Below are 16,625 nucleotides of genomic sequence, written 5' to 3' on the forward strand. Positions count from 1 at the left end.
GGAAAGGGGCCTCGTCTGCTAGGGAGGGCGGGGCAAGCTCCTGTCAGTCAGGGAGGGCGGGAAAAGCCATTGGTCAGTCAGGAAGGGTGTGAAGACCTGTTGGTCGACTCTGAGGGCTTTTATGGAAGTTTTCTGCTTTTCCTTTCCAGCTGGCCCTGCTGTTGGAGCTCAAAGAATGAGTTTTAAGTCCAATGCCCAGAACAGCCTTCTATAATCTCTGCACTGATCTCTTTTGCTTTTTCTTTAAAATGGCTTCGTTCCCTCCAGGAAGGCTGGATCCATCTTCACCAACCTCCAAGGAGGACCACGGGCTGTGCTCCATCACGGTGCCAGGTGGGAACGAGACCGGCTCCCAGGAAACAAGTCTGCCTCATCACGGGAGCCATGTCCCCAGGTAAAACATGTGAAGAACAGCACCCACACAATCTTTTTGTGGAAGGACTTAAGTAGGTGGTGCACCATTGCACCTAATGGGTTTGTGTAAAGGTGAAAAACATATTCCACTCTAAGGACACTCTTCAGACACAGCATAGGCAGAAGGGCTCTTGCACTGTGCAAACAGCATCTTGGTTCCCTCATGACTCTCAGAAAATCTATAGGTACAAGAAAGAAATACAGAAAGAAGTGAAAAAACCAAAAATACTGAATTTCATATTCATTATTTCACTTACAAAAACCCTAAGCCTTTAATTGCCTTTTTTAAAGACTCTTTCAGTACGTAGTATATCATCCTCAGAGGTTCAGACAGGGAGCATCTTAACAGGAATTCTAAAAGAAAAAGGATAATAAAAATAATATGATTCAGGGAGTTCTTGATTTTTATCACAGGTATAGGAACTGCAGGAATAGGTTCTAGCAATTTCCTGTGCTAGTTTTTAAGAGTATGTTGGTTTAGTACATTGGAGATTTTTACCTGTAACTGTTTCTCTTGTGTATTTATATTGTGTTACTTGTTAAAGTCACTGTTAAAATTAATGTTCTCTTACACTATTATTATTGAAGATCATTTTGTGTGCTGTACGAAGACTAGGACCTATTCATACCGCAACTTGTCAGAAACGAGCTGCAAACCCTGTGAGATCTTTCTTCAGTGCCTGCCCCTTCTCAGCTCAGATTTCACTGTTAACTAAACCAGAATGAATTTTAAGTAGGCATGCTTGGCCAGTACTGTATGTTTACTTATTAAAATTCTGTTAATCTCTGCAAGGGGAGCTAGAATGTCAGCTAGTGGTACAAAGAGAATTGCTGTCCTCTTTTTCCTATTTTGTCACATTTACAACTTCTGTTGGCCAAGAAATCAGGAAATTGGGATTAGAACAGAAACCCGGACTTCCTAATTCTGCAGCGAAATTCAAAGTGCATATAGAATGTGAAACACAGATCTAGTGAACAGAACCAAGTGACAAAATAAGGTGTATGTGATTATCAAACAATGTCATAGTTTAGATTTCCTACCTATCTGTCCATTCTTTTATTCATCCACCTAGGTATATTTTTGTTTTCCTCAACTGGTACGTTTGAGATCTGCACTGTAGTCAACTTTGGTTATCTATTTTACTCCAACTCTTTGCTGTATTACATGTTATCTCACCAGCTGACACTTTTCTCTCTACTTTTTTTTTTTTCCCCTATTTGAGGGAATAGACCATGAGCCCAAAAGTCAGGGAATTTTGGAGATAATTATGAAGCTATATAGTAGAAAATGATTTTACATACTGGCTGCATGACCAAGCCTTCCTGTGTTATCAACACAGCAAATTCTTCACTGTTTTACCTTCGGGAAGGTCATTAATCTCTCTATGTCCAAGTTTATTCATCTGAAAAACAGAAAAAAACTTTTAACTCTGTGTTGAACCATATAATATAATTGGACAAAAATATTTGTACATTAGTATTTTTTAATACAAATTCTACTCAAAAGAGAGTTTTAAAATAAAAGGTTAATACTTTCCAGAAACTGTTTTTAGAGAATGAGAACCTAGTTTCARCAACAAGAGACGTAAAGTGGAAGGTGAGTTACAAAATGTAAGAAACATTCAGCTGACAGAAGAGAGATTTAATGATACCTCATTATTGCTTAAGGAAACTTACAGCTAGGTTTTATAAATCATTATTGCTGGTTTTCTGGTTTTGTAGCACTAGGATAATTCATTTTGTGTGAGTAGGTGCTCATTTATTCTTGACGTACTACTTAATGATAAAATTGGGCTTTGCTGATAAATCTTTCAGCTAAAATAAACAATAATTTTGCCTATTTTTTTAATTCCTACTTAAACTTACACTGGTATATAGCACTCTTCCAGTTTTAAGGATAGCTGAAATGCTGGCATCAAATTGCTTATGAAAATAAAAAGCATCTGTCATAACACTCAGACCAGCCTACTATTTTGTTGTAGAGAATCTGCTGCAAGGTTAGTTTGTCGTCTTAGGTGAAAGATACAGATTTTATTCTTTTCATAGTGTATCTGTTGAGACTAAGCCTTCATATGATTAAAACCCTCAACAGTTTGTTCAAGGCAGCAGATCAAAAGGTTAATGTGCAGTGGTACAACAGGAAGTATTTGTACTCTTAAACATTTTTAAAATTTACAACATTTAAAAATAAGTTAGCCCAAATCATAGCCAAAGCCAATATTACGTCCTTTAAAGTAAAACATTAATCATTAGTCACAAACCAGCCAGTTGGTCTAAAAGTTCAACTGCTCAAAAACTTAATCGTTTCGGGAACGAATAGAAATGTAGAAATGTAAACTGGGCACTCAGTGTTGCATCTGGAATGGAAAGTCAAAGATTTTAGTGAAACCAAGTAAAACAAGCTTAAAAAGCAAAACAAAGTTCCTGCATGTTTTTAAAACTAATATCTTCCTGAAACAGTTTTGAATTAAAATATATTCTGTATACTGTAGGGGTGACAATAGATGAATAAAACTCAAAATATATTTAATCATATGAACTGTATCACTAATCTGCTTGCTTTTAGTTCTGAAGTTCTTGAAGCAATAGAAAATGTTATTCTAGATGTACTTACAAGCTTGGCCAAAAAACAAGCACCTGTGCTCATGTTGGCTAACAGATCAGATTGGAGGAATATAGAGTAAGTGTCATAAATTTTAAGGGCTTGCATTATGTTTATAGAAATGACATGAATATATATATGATTGTATAACTTCCAAAAGAGTTAATCTTACATAATTCTATCAGCATTAGAATTAACAAATAATTTAACTTCCTAACAGGTAATGGACAAATCAAAAGTGATACTTAGCATTCACTCTGCGTGAACAAGGTATCACATATTAAGTAGCAGCAGACCATGGTATACAGGGGAATGTGAAACTACAGTGAAAGGGGTTGGAAAGGAAAGGGAGGTCCTGTAAATAATCATTTTCTGGAAGCAGCAGAGAACAGAAATGATAAGTTGTCTTTGATTGAAAAAACCTGTTCCAGGCTGGAAACAATTACTGACAATTTCAGTCGCCGATCATTCTCTGTGCCTCCTCCTTTCTTTTTTGCTACGTTTCCTCATGATGTATTTTTTCCTCAAATGATAGTGATAAGCTTATCCTCTTGTTTTTCAAATAAAATGTTCTTCTCCTCTTCCTGCTGTATCTCTTACCTCAGAGTTGTGTCCATAAGTTGTTCTAAGTCAGTACCACTGAAAAAAGTAAACCAAGTGTCTGAAATGTTATCTGTTGTCCTTTATAATACACTTAGTGATTTGTGTTAAATTGCCTATGCGACAATATTTTTCTGAGAAGTTCATTTCAGTTGAAAACATCTGAAACTGATAGATTAACTGCTTTTTATAACACTGATGCAAAAAGATAAAGACACGAATCTCTTTCTTGTCCTGTGATAGCTTTGCGTATCAGTGAGTTAAAGGATATTTAGATTAATAAGATTGCAGAAGTGTTTAGCTGCCCACATTACAAACAATTGAGGTTGAGAAAGCATAGCAAACCTTCCACACATAGCACTTGGGTGGAATCCTTATTTAATGAAAATAACAAATTTCTGTCAGTCAAAAAACCTGAAGGGCCTGAAGGTAATCAGTCAACTGAAAGGCTTGCATGGTCCAGTGGATTTAATGGTTTACATCCTGATAGTTTGACAAAAATGTTTCACTCAGATGTCAGTAAAATTGAAATACTATAATGAAGTTTTGCAATTTTTGGCAGTTGTGGGGGAACTGGCATTCCAGGCTAGAAAAACACATGTGAGATGTTATTTGCCATCAGATCATGTAGGGAGGAAAATGTTCAAATTAAAACAAGTTAACATCGCAGTATGTTAAAAATAAGACTAATCAATCAAATCCAAAAATGTTAACAAGTATTTATGATAGTGAAATGTAATCTCAGCTATGTATTTCCATTGAATAATAACTTACATCCCTCTTTAATATGGCAGTGTAGGAAGCTTGTAATGTAAATAAGCAAATAAAAACAAAACTCCAAAATGTACTAGGAACAAAAGAAAATATAGTCAGTGAGGCATGCTCCCTTTTTTTCATTTTCAGCAAGCCTTTTCATACCTAATCTGCACAGCTGGGATCTACAGGGCAGGACCTAGTAGAATGAGGGAATAATTTCATGTTTGAAATATTTCTTGGAAACCTTTGTAGATACTCAGATAGTTACCTGAGAATGAGGTCAATCAATGAGAATGCCAGTCATAAAGCAGTACAACTTTTTTTCTGTTGTCCAGCTATGTGTTTCTTTTTTTATTATTTATTTTATTAAAAAAAAAAAAGAAAGAAAGAAAGAAAAAGGTTTCCCAGTTGTGGAGAAGTGTTATGAAGTGTCCATGGGAGTCACATTGATTAGACTTAGATTCTTAAACATACTATTTCCTAAAAGGAGTGCTCCTTTTTTACTGTATCAGAGCAATCCAGCGAAGTTCTCATTACTGTTTTCCTCCCAGAAGTTTCATCCTGTAAAGTTACAATGTAGGGAACTTGCAAGGGAAAAACAGAAATGCCTTTTCAATGTTGCAGCACAAAGGCAAGAGAGTTACTTTAAAGCAGAAGGGCAGAGGACAAGAGTGTGCTGTTTGTTGTTGCTGTCACCTCACACATGCATCTGCAGCGTGGTGTGTTCTGCCACCCAAAGGATGCATGAAGCAAAAGCTTTGACAAATTTAAAAACATCATGTCGTTTTATGTAAAATTATGGTCAGTTTACCATTAAAAATACACGCAAACTCCAAGATTAAAAAAAATGCTTTAAAGGCAGGGCAGTCATATACTAAGGCACTAAAATATTTTTATGCAAAAGTAACCAAATGACATTAAGAAAATATTTGAATTTTTCAGTGAAATGTGCACTGTCAGAAGTGAAAAGTGAAATAATGGTTCAACTCATCTAGATGAGTCAATTTTTTAGAGAACAGGATAAACACATTTTTGATCCAAAAATAAATAATGAAATAACTGAATTGTTCTGGTAATAAGGTCAGTACAGAGATCTAATCATATTATTGTAATATGAGATAATGTCACTTATTTTTAAGAAATCACTTACTTAACAGAAAGTTACTATGCCAGACTTGACTTGTATATTAATGTTGAACCACATTTTTTCCTGTATCACTTATTCCTTTGTTTTAATACTAAATAATAATTTATGCTGATATAGCAACATTTACAAGCATGTATGAAATACAATACTTGTCGCTACTTCTGTCCAGGAGCATGTATATTTGGGCTTGAATTCAATCCTGAAGTATCTTTTTGAGATAGTCTTTCCTGTTCTGAAGCCAATAATCAGCTGAGGGCAATTCAATACTGTTTTGAGTGAGTCATTCTGGCAGATGATGATTACTGGCTGTCTTTTTCCTTTGGCAACTCCAGCTAGACAGTGATAACCAGTCACTCCACTGAAGTTGATGGGGCTCTGTACTAATTCTGAAAACAGCACTAGCATATCTGACGAGAGAAAAGGCATCTTATTCTGAATTTTCTTGCAGAGAACAATTTACCATATCCTCACTTCATAAGTTTACAGTTTTATTGTATTTGTTTGCAATATATCAGATTTAAAGATTCTGTTGGTCTACAGATGATACCATGTTGTACCACAAAAAAAATAAGAAGTGACTGCTCTAAGTCAGCACGAAAATTTGGTAAGTTAAAAAAAAATCCAAAAGCAGAATCCTTAATTTGTTCAAATTACTTCAAAACTTTGTAGAAGAAAAAATTACACATTGTAGTGTAGAATTATATAAGGAATAAAAGCCAGCACTTCAGCCTTCCCCTTCTCTATTAAAGTATAGTGAGGGTTACAGTGAAATTAATACAGAGTTCTTATAATTCCACTCTCCCTGACTGAGTATCAGCTGTGGACATATTTAAAAGGTCTTTATGTAAAAACATCATCCTCCTTCAGAAATCTGACTAGTGAAGGAATCTTGGAATATGGACAACAAACTAATTTCTTTTTCTAACTGCAAGTCATTTCTTGGCCCAGATAGCAGGGCATACATTTCCTCAGTTAATTCAATCATATTTTTTCTCATTATGCTAGAAATTATTGAGTCTATTGATTAGTACAGTGTCTCTGTGTTTTCACAGCATATTAAAATATATATGTTCAAATTGTATTTACATTTTTTAGTGTTTTGAGACACAGATACAGCTCAATATAAATACAAATTATTGCATACATATTTCTGAAAGGTTGATCTATCAGGAATAGCTGCTAAACAACTTAAAATTACTTTTATTTAGTAAACATCAAGAATATTAAAATATTTTGTAAATGTATTTTTTTCAGCTTTGATTCTCAAAATTTTATCTATGATCTATAAGATGGTGCAGAGCAATACTTATGCAACTAAAAGGTAACATACTGCATTTCTGTAATTTCAAATGACATTGTATTTTAAGAATGTTATTGTGAAAGACAAATAGCTTGGCTATAAACCTGTAATATAACACGTTTCTGTACTTAAAATGTAGGTTTAGGTTGATCTAACTATCCTTGCCCTCAGTAAAATGTTTTTTTTTTTTCAGTATTATAACCACAAATACACTATTTTATCTTTTTAGAGATATATATTACACAGATACACTACTGTTTGGCAGCCAGAGTGCTGTGGACAATATAATCGATGACATTTCTTGCATGCTTAAAATACCCCGGAGAAGTCTACACATAGTAAGTATTTTATTACTTTTTTTATTTTGTCATTATTTCCAAATCATATAGATTATGCTGAAAGCTGAAATGTCAGGAAAGCGATCAGTAGGAAGTATGCAGTGAAAATAGTGTTTGCTATGCAAAGAAACTTCATTTTATTTGTCATGGTATTCAAAAGGTTTCTTTCTTCAGAGAAAATACATAGTTAACTCCCTTGTTCCAAAGAGTTTGCGAACGAAATCTTTTAGCTAAACTAATTCTTTTAGCCAACTCCTTTAGCTAAAATCACTAGGCCTTTTGCTATTTACCTAGCGAAGGCAGAGTTTAAACTTCAGAATGTGAGACATTCATTCAACAATTTGTGCTTAAGTGATTTGCTAACTTGGGTTTTTAATTAAATATTTAAAGTGATTCACTCAAAGGTACAGTATCCTTTTGTATTTATTTGTATCTCATGCCTGATACGAATTCCTTTTTATCCATAAATGTAGTTATTAACATAATTTATTGTAAATATTCCTTCACATCCATGAAGACAATAACTTTGTTCAGTGTTTAAAAGGTTGATGGCAGTCAGTAATTGCTTATTACTGATCAGAAACGTCTTTCCGGAAGTTTTTTGATTTGCCTATGCAAAATAATAGCGTAACAGCATGTAACATCCAATTCACTGTGTACAACTTATTATTTTTTTCAGCTGTCTACAACTAAAGGTTCTGTTGCTGGTAATTTAAGTTATACTGAGGAAGATGGTACAAAAGTGAATTGTACCTGTAGTGCAACAGTATGTATTATAAATAGCAACGATAATTCATAGCTTCTGGCTTTGTAGATGTACTTTTTATCCTGTGCTTTTTGTAGCCCAGGTTATTATATAAATTTATTATACAGACCAGTGCTGTGGCACACTAAGACCTCACAACCTGGGTAAAAATGAGAGAAAAAAAGTATTGCTTAACTGTTTGGTGGGCTAGCCTGCCACCAGCGTGCAAGTCAGCACATGTCTAGTTTTAACTGAGCCCTTTATGTTCTATTACAGTGCTCTGACAGCTTTCTATTACAGTGTTCTGACAAAGAAGGGCTCTGAATTGTGGAAACTTGGGCTCTCTGATCATGCTTAGTTTCAGTCACAGTAGATTGAGTTCCTGCGGAGTAAGAAAATAAGACACTTACAGCTTGAGTTAATGTACTCATCTGGTCTCGAAGTGCTGCTTCTACTGGAATGAACAGACTCATCTAGTAGTAACAGGATAGATGAGAGACTGAATTGAGCCTCTGTATTTAGAGAAAGAAATCTCTTTCTGGACCCAGAGAAGTATCTTCCCATTCACACAAGTTTAGTGATGATGCTCTGTCAGCATAAGGGTTGATATTCTCTTTGTGGGCCTTGCATTGCATAACCAAAAATGTATAACATGAGGCTATTAGGTCTCAGAAGGAGCTCCTTATATCACTTATACAGGACTTAACAGACATTAGAAGGGGTTGTATTGCCAATTAATTTACCAAAGGCAGAAATGGACTAAAGAAAAGATAACATTTTCAAGAGCATTCAAGAGCCAGAAGTGGATTGAAGAGAAGAGATTCAGCTAATCTAGTCCTCAAGGTTTTTCCGTGTAGGCATGTAGAATATGAAAGTGGGAATAGAATGCAGACCTTCTGGAAAGTGTGTCCATTAGAAGCCTATGTGGGTAATTTAAAAATGGAAAGACAACTTAGGATGCCTATTTTATTTTGTTTTTGTTTAAGCAGAGGCTAACAACCTCTATTATTAATGTTGTTCTACAGCTCTTCATATTTTTATTTATTGAGTTGTTTGCTGTGGCACCTGAGGTGATCTAGCAGTCAGAAGTAAAAACAGACCACACACTTCAGTGTATACATACTCTTTTGCCAAGTTCTTCTTTCCAAGTTCCTGTTTTCTCATCCATATGCTTGCCAGATTGAGCCAATCCTAATATGAGATGTAAAGTAAACATTACTATATCTTAAAATARTTGCTACAAAACAGTTATAAAACCAGGCCACAGGTTAATAAAAGAAAGATTTTAAAGGTCTTTCAAAAAGAATGCTTAGATGTTTTAAATCCATATTGAATTTGCAGTCTTCACACCTAGCTGACTATTTTCTGGTGAAGACACAAAGTCAGTTGGGACAACGTTATCTTTGTAGTGACTCTGTGAAGAACAATCTTCTATGACTAGCATAAGCACACTTTTGAAAAGCATCTTTTCATAACAGGAGGACTCTCATACAACTATATAATAGAGCAGAAAATAAATGATTGAATGTGCTCATAAGGCAGTGAAAATGTCAAGAACAATCTTGTATGTAAGAAGATGAATGGTTTTTTGAGGATATAATTGTGCCCTTCATTACCTAATATTGTTATTTTAAAATAGATCATTTTCTCTATTTAAAATGATTAATTTCATTTCTGTTGTTTTAGGCAGTCACTGTGCCGTCTAATGTTGAAGGAATTAAAAGTATCCTTTGAGCAAAAACTCTTGTTGTAGACTGAAAAAATAAAGTATAAACAAAGAATATTCCAAGTTAAACAATGTTTTGGTAATTTTTTCTTTGCTTGTTGGCTCTGAAATTGAGTCATGAACATTGCCTTTGGCTCCAGAATATGCATTATAGAGCATTTGGGTTTAATTGATTTGTGTGATGGATCATTTTACATGCAGCTAGCCTTAACATATAAGATTTAATCTCACATGCAAAATTTATGCTTATTGTAGAAAAAGATGCAACTTTTCAGAGACTCTTGGATGACGACTTCTGCAACAAATTGACCCCATGTATAATGATTACGGTATGCATCTGACATTTCATATTGTCTAGCTAGACTTAACAATTTAAATGATACTTTAGCATTGTAGTGGTGCTCAAACTTTGTCAATAGACTTTAATAAAATTAATAAGAAACATGTCTTACAGTAATTCTTTTTTATTTTATTATCTTAGTAATAGAAGTACAAAATACACATTTGAAAGACTTATTTCTTCCAAAAATCTCCTTAGAGCCCATTAGCTTATCAACTTCATCTACTGTTGCAAAGTAGCTGCCCTACTCTTTCTCAGAAAGACTTCTTAACTCTTGAGTGTCTTTTTGTTCTTCAGGATCCTAGCTTTAGCAAGGCTGTAAGAAACAGAATTGTTCGATTTTTGGATTGTAATGAAAGAGCAATGGAACCTAGAGAAATAATAGGAATGTGTAAATTGAATATGCATACCCACATGTTCTGGGACAAATATTGCCCACAGTGAGGAAAACCTGATCCCCACACTTGAGATAAACATTTATATTGTGCAACGTATTGTACATTACCAAGTACCAGTTACAGTCAGCCATATCAAAAGCTTGTTTTATATTATTTCATTAGTGCTGTAAATATTTTAAGAGAAAAAAAATGGCCTTTTTCTTTTTACACCAACTTATACAGGTATCAGAGTACACCTATATGTCAACTGCCAGACCTTACAAATTAACTCCTTATACAGAGGAAAGTATGGTTCTTCTATGGCCCCTGTAATCCAGTACATCTGCCGTGCTGCTTCCCAGCCCTTGTTCCTCCTTCCCTCCCCATGGAGCCAAAAAGGAGCATACAGCTTTCCCTGCAAAATAGCTGCAGGAGAAGTATTTCTGCCAGTTTTGTTTGTTTACTTGCTTTTAAATGACAGATGTAAACACATATGTCACCAGATGTTGTTTTAATTAATTTAAAAATGTCTGCTTTTATTTTATTTCCTTAGGGAAGAGGCGTACCAGATCTTAATACACGACTTTTGGTCAGAAAGCTGTGGGATACATTTCAAATTCCTATTTTCACCCTTATGGATGCAGATCCACATGGTAAATCTCTAGAGTTTCAATGACACAAAAAGAAAGAAAATTTATTTAGAATCTTTTTTCATATATTCATGAGAAGGCATTCATGGCATAGAGTAGGATGATCCAAGGTAATTGGAAGGTTGCAGATTTATGCAATTACTGAGACATCTGTACTATCTTAATAATCAAATCACATCTTAATCAAATCAAATCTTAATAATCACAAAACCTTGTGCCTTAAAAAAGAAAAAAAAAGATTTTTCTGATAGACTATATGGCTCAGATTAGAGCTAGATTTTTAAAGTATCTGAGGACCTAAAAATGAGAATAAGTATCACAGGGAATTTTATGATCCATAACATGATTCCACTTATTTTAATGGGTGTTAGGCACCGGGCCACTTTTGAAAGTCTCAGGAGATCCTAGCTACATCCTTGTAGAGCTAATACCTTTGAAAACATGTATATATTGGCTGTGGTTATGCCTGGAAAATAAATGCTAGACTATTCTGTTTTGAAGAGAGTTAAGTTCTCTTACACTAGAACACTGAGACTTTAAGTATGTGTAAGACTGCACTACTGGTTATTCACAGAATTGTTTACATATAAAATGTGTTTTACCTACAAAATAGGTAAAATACATACTATGTTTTAACAAGGCCTAAGTACACAGCTCAGTAGTTTTGTTTTGTAAGATACAAGCTCTCTGGCAATCCATAGCTGAAGTTTTGATTGACGTCAATTAGGTTGTTATCAGGAACTTTAAGAAGGTTGTGTTGACTGGAATTGCTGTAATTTTCTCTACGAGATTTGGTTGATTTTTACTGTCCTTTAAGGATATTTCTAAAAACCTGATTTCTCATAGAAACACTAAGATGTAAACCTGAAAACACCTCAAATTATTTTCATTATTATCATATTAAAACACACATATATACACACATGTATATATAACACATATTAAACACATAAATAATGTTTAAAAAGTTTAAAATTAGAAGAATGAAAAATGTAATAATTAACTTAGTCTTGAGCTTTCATACCTACTAAGGTTAATTCTGAAGAAAGTAGCAAGATCCAAGGATCTGTTGGGCATGTGTTGTTGATCTGCACATGTGTTCAGTATCTTTCAGCTACTCCACATGTGCAGACTCACCCAAAAGCCTATGTATAGCTGTTTCTTCTGCATAAAGCAAGCCCATAGCATTCTGGCTGTGCTAGCGATTTTATTATACCAGCAGTAAATCTGAGATTTCCCTGAAACATCAGATTCACATACAGAAATTCTCTGTACATAATCTACACTGAATACCTTCTGGAAATGAAGGCGATTACTRCAAAATAATTGCCCAAAGCAATACTGTTGAGAGATACAGATTACACTGGACCAAGAAAGACCCTTTTCATGACAATGTGTAGAACAGCTGATCACCCTTGTTTCTAAAATGACTATGCACAGGCAGTGTAAAACATCTAACTATACAGAGGTGCCATATTATGCTCAAATTTTGATTGTATTATTTTAACATGCTCTAAAGATAATTGTAAACCATTAAGAACCTTATTAAGCCTAATGTCGTAAGTGTTATGCCATCAAACTGAATTATTAATGCAGTCTTCTTAAGCATGCCAAGCATATAGATAAACAGACTCTTGACACTTGATATTTGTAAATTAGGTATAGAAATAATGTGCATCTACAAATATGGATCTGTGGTGAGTATAATTTTTCTACTTCAGATATATTTGTTTTGTAATCCAGTCTTGAAGCTGGGTTATGCAAAATGTTATAGTCTTTTTTAGAATGGCTATTGCCCTTTATTGTTTTGTTTCAATACTAAAACACAGTTTTTAGGCCTTGTGTATCTGCAAAAACAGCATCTTCCTGCACCACAAAGAAACTAGATAAAAATGGCATGTTTCATTTTCTGATATCTCTCAGTTTTTGCCTGCTGCATGGAGTTGTTTATAATATTATTTGTATTTGGTAGTACTTTTTGTATTTTGATAGTATTTAGGAAGTCCCACGAGAAGTGTTCTCCATTTTACTTTGTCATACACACAATACTTCCCCTAGAAGACAAATGAGGAGTGGAGGAACTGGAGAGAAGGGATACATTACTTGTGAGATGGTGAACTGCGTAATACTCCAAAATCATGTTACGTTAGCAATGACTTTGGGGATAAAAATTTGTTTCTGGATACATGGGTTAGTGCAGAACATTACGGAGAAAGAGGCCAAGAGAAGAGGAAGGCATGTTGTGTTATATGCTAAAAGAAGAGGCAGAGGAAGACAATATGGAAGGTGGGTAGTCTAAGGTGAAGGCAGACAGAAGGAGCAGATAGGTGAACTGTTCAGTAAGGCAAAGGAGAAAGAACATCCAAAGTAAGAAAAACTTTGAGAAAACAATTAGACATTGATGTCAGAGTTCAAATATATGCCTCAAGAACATGTAGGAAAGCCAGATCTCCCAAGTTTGTGGGTGAGCTGTCAAACTTAAAGCTTAGTTAGAAAGGTGTGTAAATTGATAGAACAGTATCTTCCAGGAGTAAAAGAAATTGTCAGATTTCCGTTAAAGTTTTTATTTTGTTCAATTACAGGAACAGTTCTTCATGTTTTCTACAAGAATTAGGATGTATCAAATGAAACTTGTATATGTCAGGTTCATTATAAACAATGGAAATATTCATAATACAACATTATTTTAACAGTGGTACTTAGCTGTAGGATGCTGTAGATGGCAAAGTTTTCATGGATTCTGAAAACCAGATAAATTCAAGAAAAACATGTTATCAGGCGTTACTAAATACACCACTACCACCTCTGTCTTGAAAGCTGGAATCAAACTGTTGAAGCAGGGGGAGTACTCTGAGGAAGTATCATTAATTGCTTATTTGCTTTCACACTTTTCTCTTAGATGTTTACTGTAGCCATGATATTGGGCTAGATAAACCTTTGGGCTGGCAATTTATATATAATTTGGTACTTTTTAGCATAAAATATGAAAAATTCCCAAGCAGTTTTTAATTGTCATTGCTTCTCCTGTCTTAACTTTTGTCTGGTAATCAGAGTCATGTTGATTGTTTGTTTGTTTGTTTTCACAAACAACTCCAAAACTTATGCAGACTAGACCAGACTAAACTGGACTAGTCTAGAGTCTCTCATAGGTTTAAGGGTACAAGTCTTAGCGGAGGAACTGTTTTTGGTAGCGGGATATGGTAAGCTTTAGTTGCACTATTTTCTCCTATAACATTCTGACTGTGAAAACAGCTAACCATCACTCTAGTAAAGTATGACCATGACCTTGGAAGGCGTATTTCTCAAATTATATAAACAGACAGTCAATGTAATAGCTGATCTTTCTTATTTTAGTCAATGTCTTTTGAAGCCCATCATCTCACTGTTCCATCTATAAAGTGGATTGGTCTTCTTCCATCTGATCTCAAGAGGTTAGTTATTTCCCAAAAGAAATGGAAGTATGCTTCTCTTTCATAGATAATAAATGTAAGTAACAATGAATTTGACTTAATGCACAAAAAGATGGCTGATGGTCAACTCTATTAATGCTTTTGTACATTATTTTGATTTGTTAATAGGAAATTGGAAACTAAAGCAGATGAGAAAACTTAATAATTGTATTTTCTTTTCAGATTGAATATATGCAAAGATGCCCTGATTCCATTCACAAAACAAGATCAAAATAAATTAGCAAGTATACAAAAGAGACCTTATGTTGCTTGTCAGCCAATGTGGAAAAGAGAAGTATGTATAAACTGATCATCTCCTATTTCTTAATCCCAGCAGGCCAAATCCTATCACCTGCAATCCTATTCCTCTTTATGATGACAAATTTAGTATAGCCAAGGCAGTAAGGCTTTGCAGCTCTATAAGGCAGCAAGACTGAGAAAGTCTATGCCTGCTGTCTCCTGCATCAGTGGGCCTTGATGGGTCACATTCCAGAACACCAGTGTTTTAAGCTTTACTGCCATTAGTCCTCTGATGATCATATGCTGTACATGGGATTTTACTGCTTTCCTAAATACTATGAAACATGTTACATCTTCCAAAGAAGGGGAACACGTAAAGCAGTTGATCACTYTGTATTTGACTTCTGATCTTGCCTAGAGCATTTAAACACATATCTCAATTTAGGCATATATTGTGTGAAATGGTAAGCAAGGAAGAAAAGGTATTGTGTACTTAYGAGGTACACACTGGAAAGCACATGAACACTTAATAAAAATCATTCTCAGTTCCATGGCAGGGATTTTGCAGCACCATTTCCAGTAATATTCTTTTTACTCTGTGGCTCTATGTGCACATCCAAAAATTTAATTCTTGTTTAAACAATTATAGAATCTTCAATCAGAGTGCTACAGCATCACAAGTTAATTTGTTCTTTTTTAGATGGAAATTATGGCAGCATCTAAAATGAAGGCTGAAATACAAGTTTTAACTTCTCTTTCATCAGATTACCTTTCCAGAGTCTATTTACCAAACAAATTGCAATTTGGTGGCTGGATATGAAAACTTGTTTGCAAATGAACTGTCTTCTTGATACTGCTTTATTTTGTAACAAGTGTATAAAAGTACTACATTTTTGCAGAAAATCTGCAAAGAGAAGCAGGGATTTCAGTTTCTTGTTCATTTTCTTTATCATTGTATCTAGCATGTAATTTTGATCRACTCTTTCAAACTACAGAAGAAATGACAGCTCTTTTACTGTTCCTTCCATTCTGTGGCTACTGCGCTGTAACAATTCCAAAGGCAAGGGGAGATACCTAAAAAGATATTCCARCAGGTTCTTTGTAGAGATAAAACGTTGAGTTATACTTGCAGCTTAAAAATGTGTCAAGGGCTAGCTGACCCTTGTGTCTTAAAGCACAATGAAATGATGCTGTTATACCATCCTTTTCATTTTTATAGAGGTTAAAGGACTTTGTTAACAAGTTATTTTATGTGCCTGCTGTTAGAAATTACAAGTGCAGAACYGTGATATTTTGTGTTCACTCTGAATTTAGATGAAAAAGTCAAGAATAGTTTTTCACTGCGTTATCTTAAAGCAGCTGTAAATGTTCTTCAGTGAACAAGTGAGCAACCATATATTGTTGATTAGAATTTAATAAACAAGCCTGTTAATAATGCACATTGTAACAGAATCCTGTGTTCATTTTCTCCATTTAGTGGGCTCTAAACAATAAAAATGACCAGGAAATAGTGACTGAAGTGTATATTAAATGAATTTTGCATGAAGAAAGCAAACAGGCTGCATAAAAAACCCTTTCATTAGCACTTTCCAGAATTGATATGATCTGCACAATCATCAGCAAATAATGTTTTCAACAGATATACCGAGTGTTTTTTTTTTAACTATTTCTCCACTAGTATTAAATTTAAAAGCAATTAAAATTCCTTATTTACTGCACTAGAGCAGTCATTACATACTACTGATTTCTACTGGCTAGTTAGATAAATTATCTTGATCCAAAAGCAAGTCCGGGTTAGAGAAGGCTTTATTTTCATGAGAGTGGAAGAAGTTTCCAAAACACTTGCAGAAGCTGTCTGACTGCCTCCCCGTGTTTTGAGTTACCGCACGCGGTTCGCGCCACTGCCCCTGGGACCAGGCCCCGCTCCCGCCCCGCGCCGCG

General features: G+C 34.7%; 1 protein-coding gene across 1 annotated transcript; it reads left to right on the top strand.

Annotated features, from left to right (window-relative positions):
• The first annotated feature begins 248 nt into the window (after positions 1-248).
• Positions 249-16,055, top strand: SPO11 (SPO11 initiator of meiotic double strand breaks). Its single transcript, XM_085314106.1, has 12 exons — positions 249-394; positions 2,981-3,094; positions 6,035-6,123; positions 6,774-6,840; positions 7,049-7,157; positions 9,589-9,625; positions 9,848-9,957; positions 10,899-10,998; positions 12,655-12,692; positions 14,350-14,426; positions 14,628-14,739; positions 15,385-16,055. The coding sequence occupies exons 1-12, from the start codon at positions 249-251 to the stop codon at positions 15,502-15,504; spliced, it is 1,119 nt and encodes a 372-aa protein (XP_085170232.1). The 3' UTR covers positions 15,505-16,055.
• Positions 16,056-16,625: the final 570 nt, after the last annotated feature.

This window comes from Rhea americana, unplaced genomic scaffold, assembly GCF_003343005.1.
Source record: "Rhea americana isolate MKP2758 unplaced genomic scaffold, rheAme1 scaffold_4, whole genome shotgun sequence".
Lineage (NCBI taxonomy): Eukaryota > Metazoa > Chordata > Aves > Rheiformes > Rheidae > Rhea > Rhea americana.

Excerpts from the sequence above, each read along its gene's own strand:
- SPO11 (XM_085314106.1), top strand. The coding sequence starts at position 249 with ATGGCTTCGTTCCCTCCAGGAAGGCTGGATCCATCTTCACCAACCTCC. Across the intron at positions 9,626-9,847 it reads TAATGTTGAAGGAATTAAAA|ATTTAATCTCACATGCAAAA; the intron begins GTATCCTTTGAG and ends TTAACATATAAG. Across the intron at positions 9,958-10,898 it reads CCCCATGTATAATGATTACG|GGAAGAGGCGTACCAGATCT; the intron begins GTATGCATCTGA and ends TTATTTCCTTAG.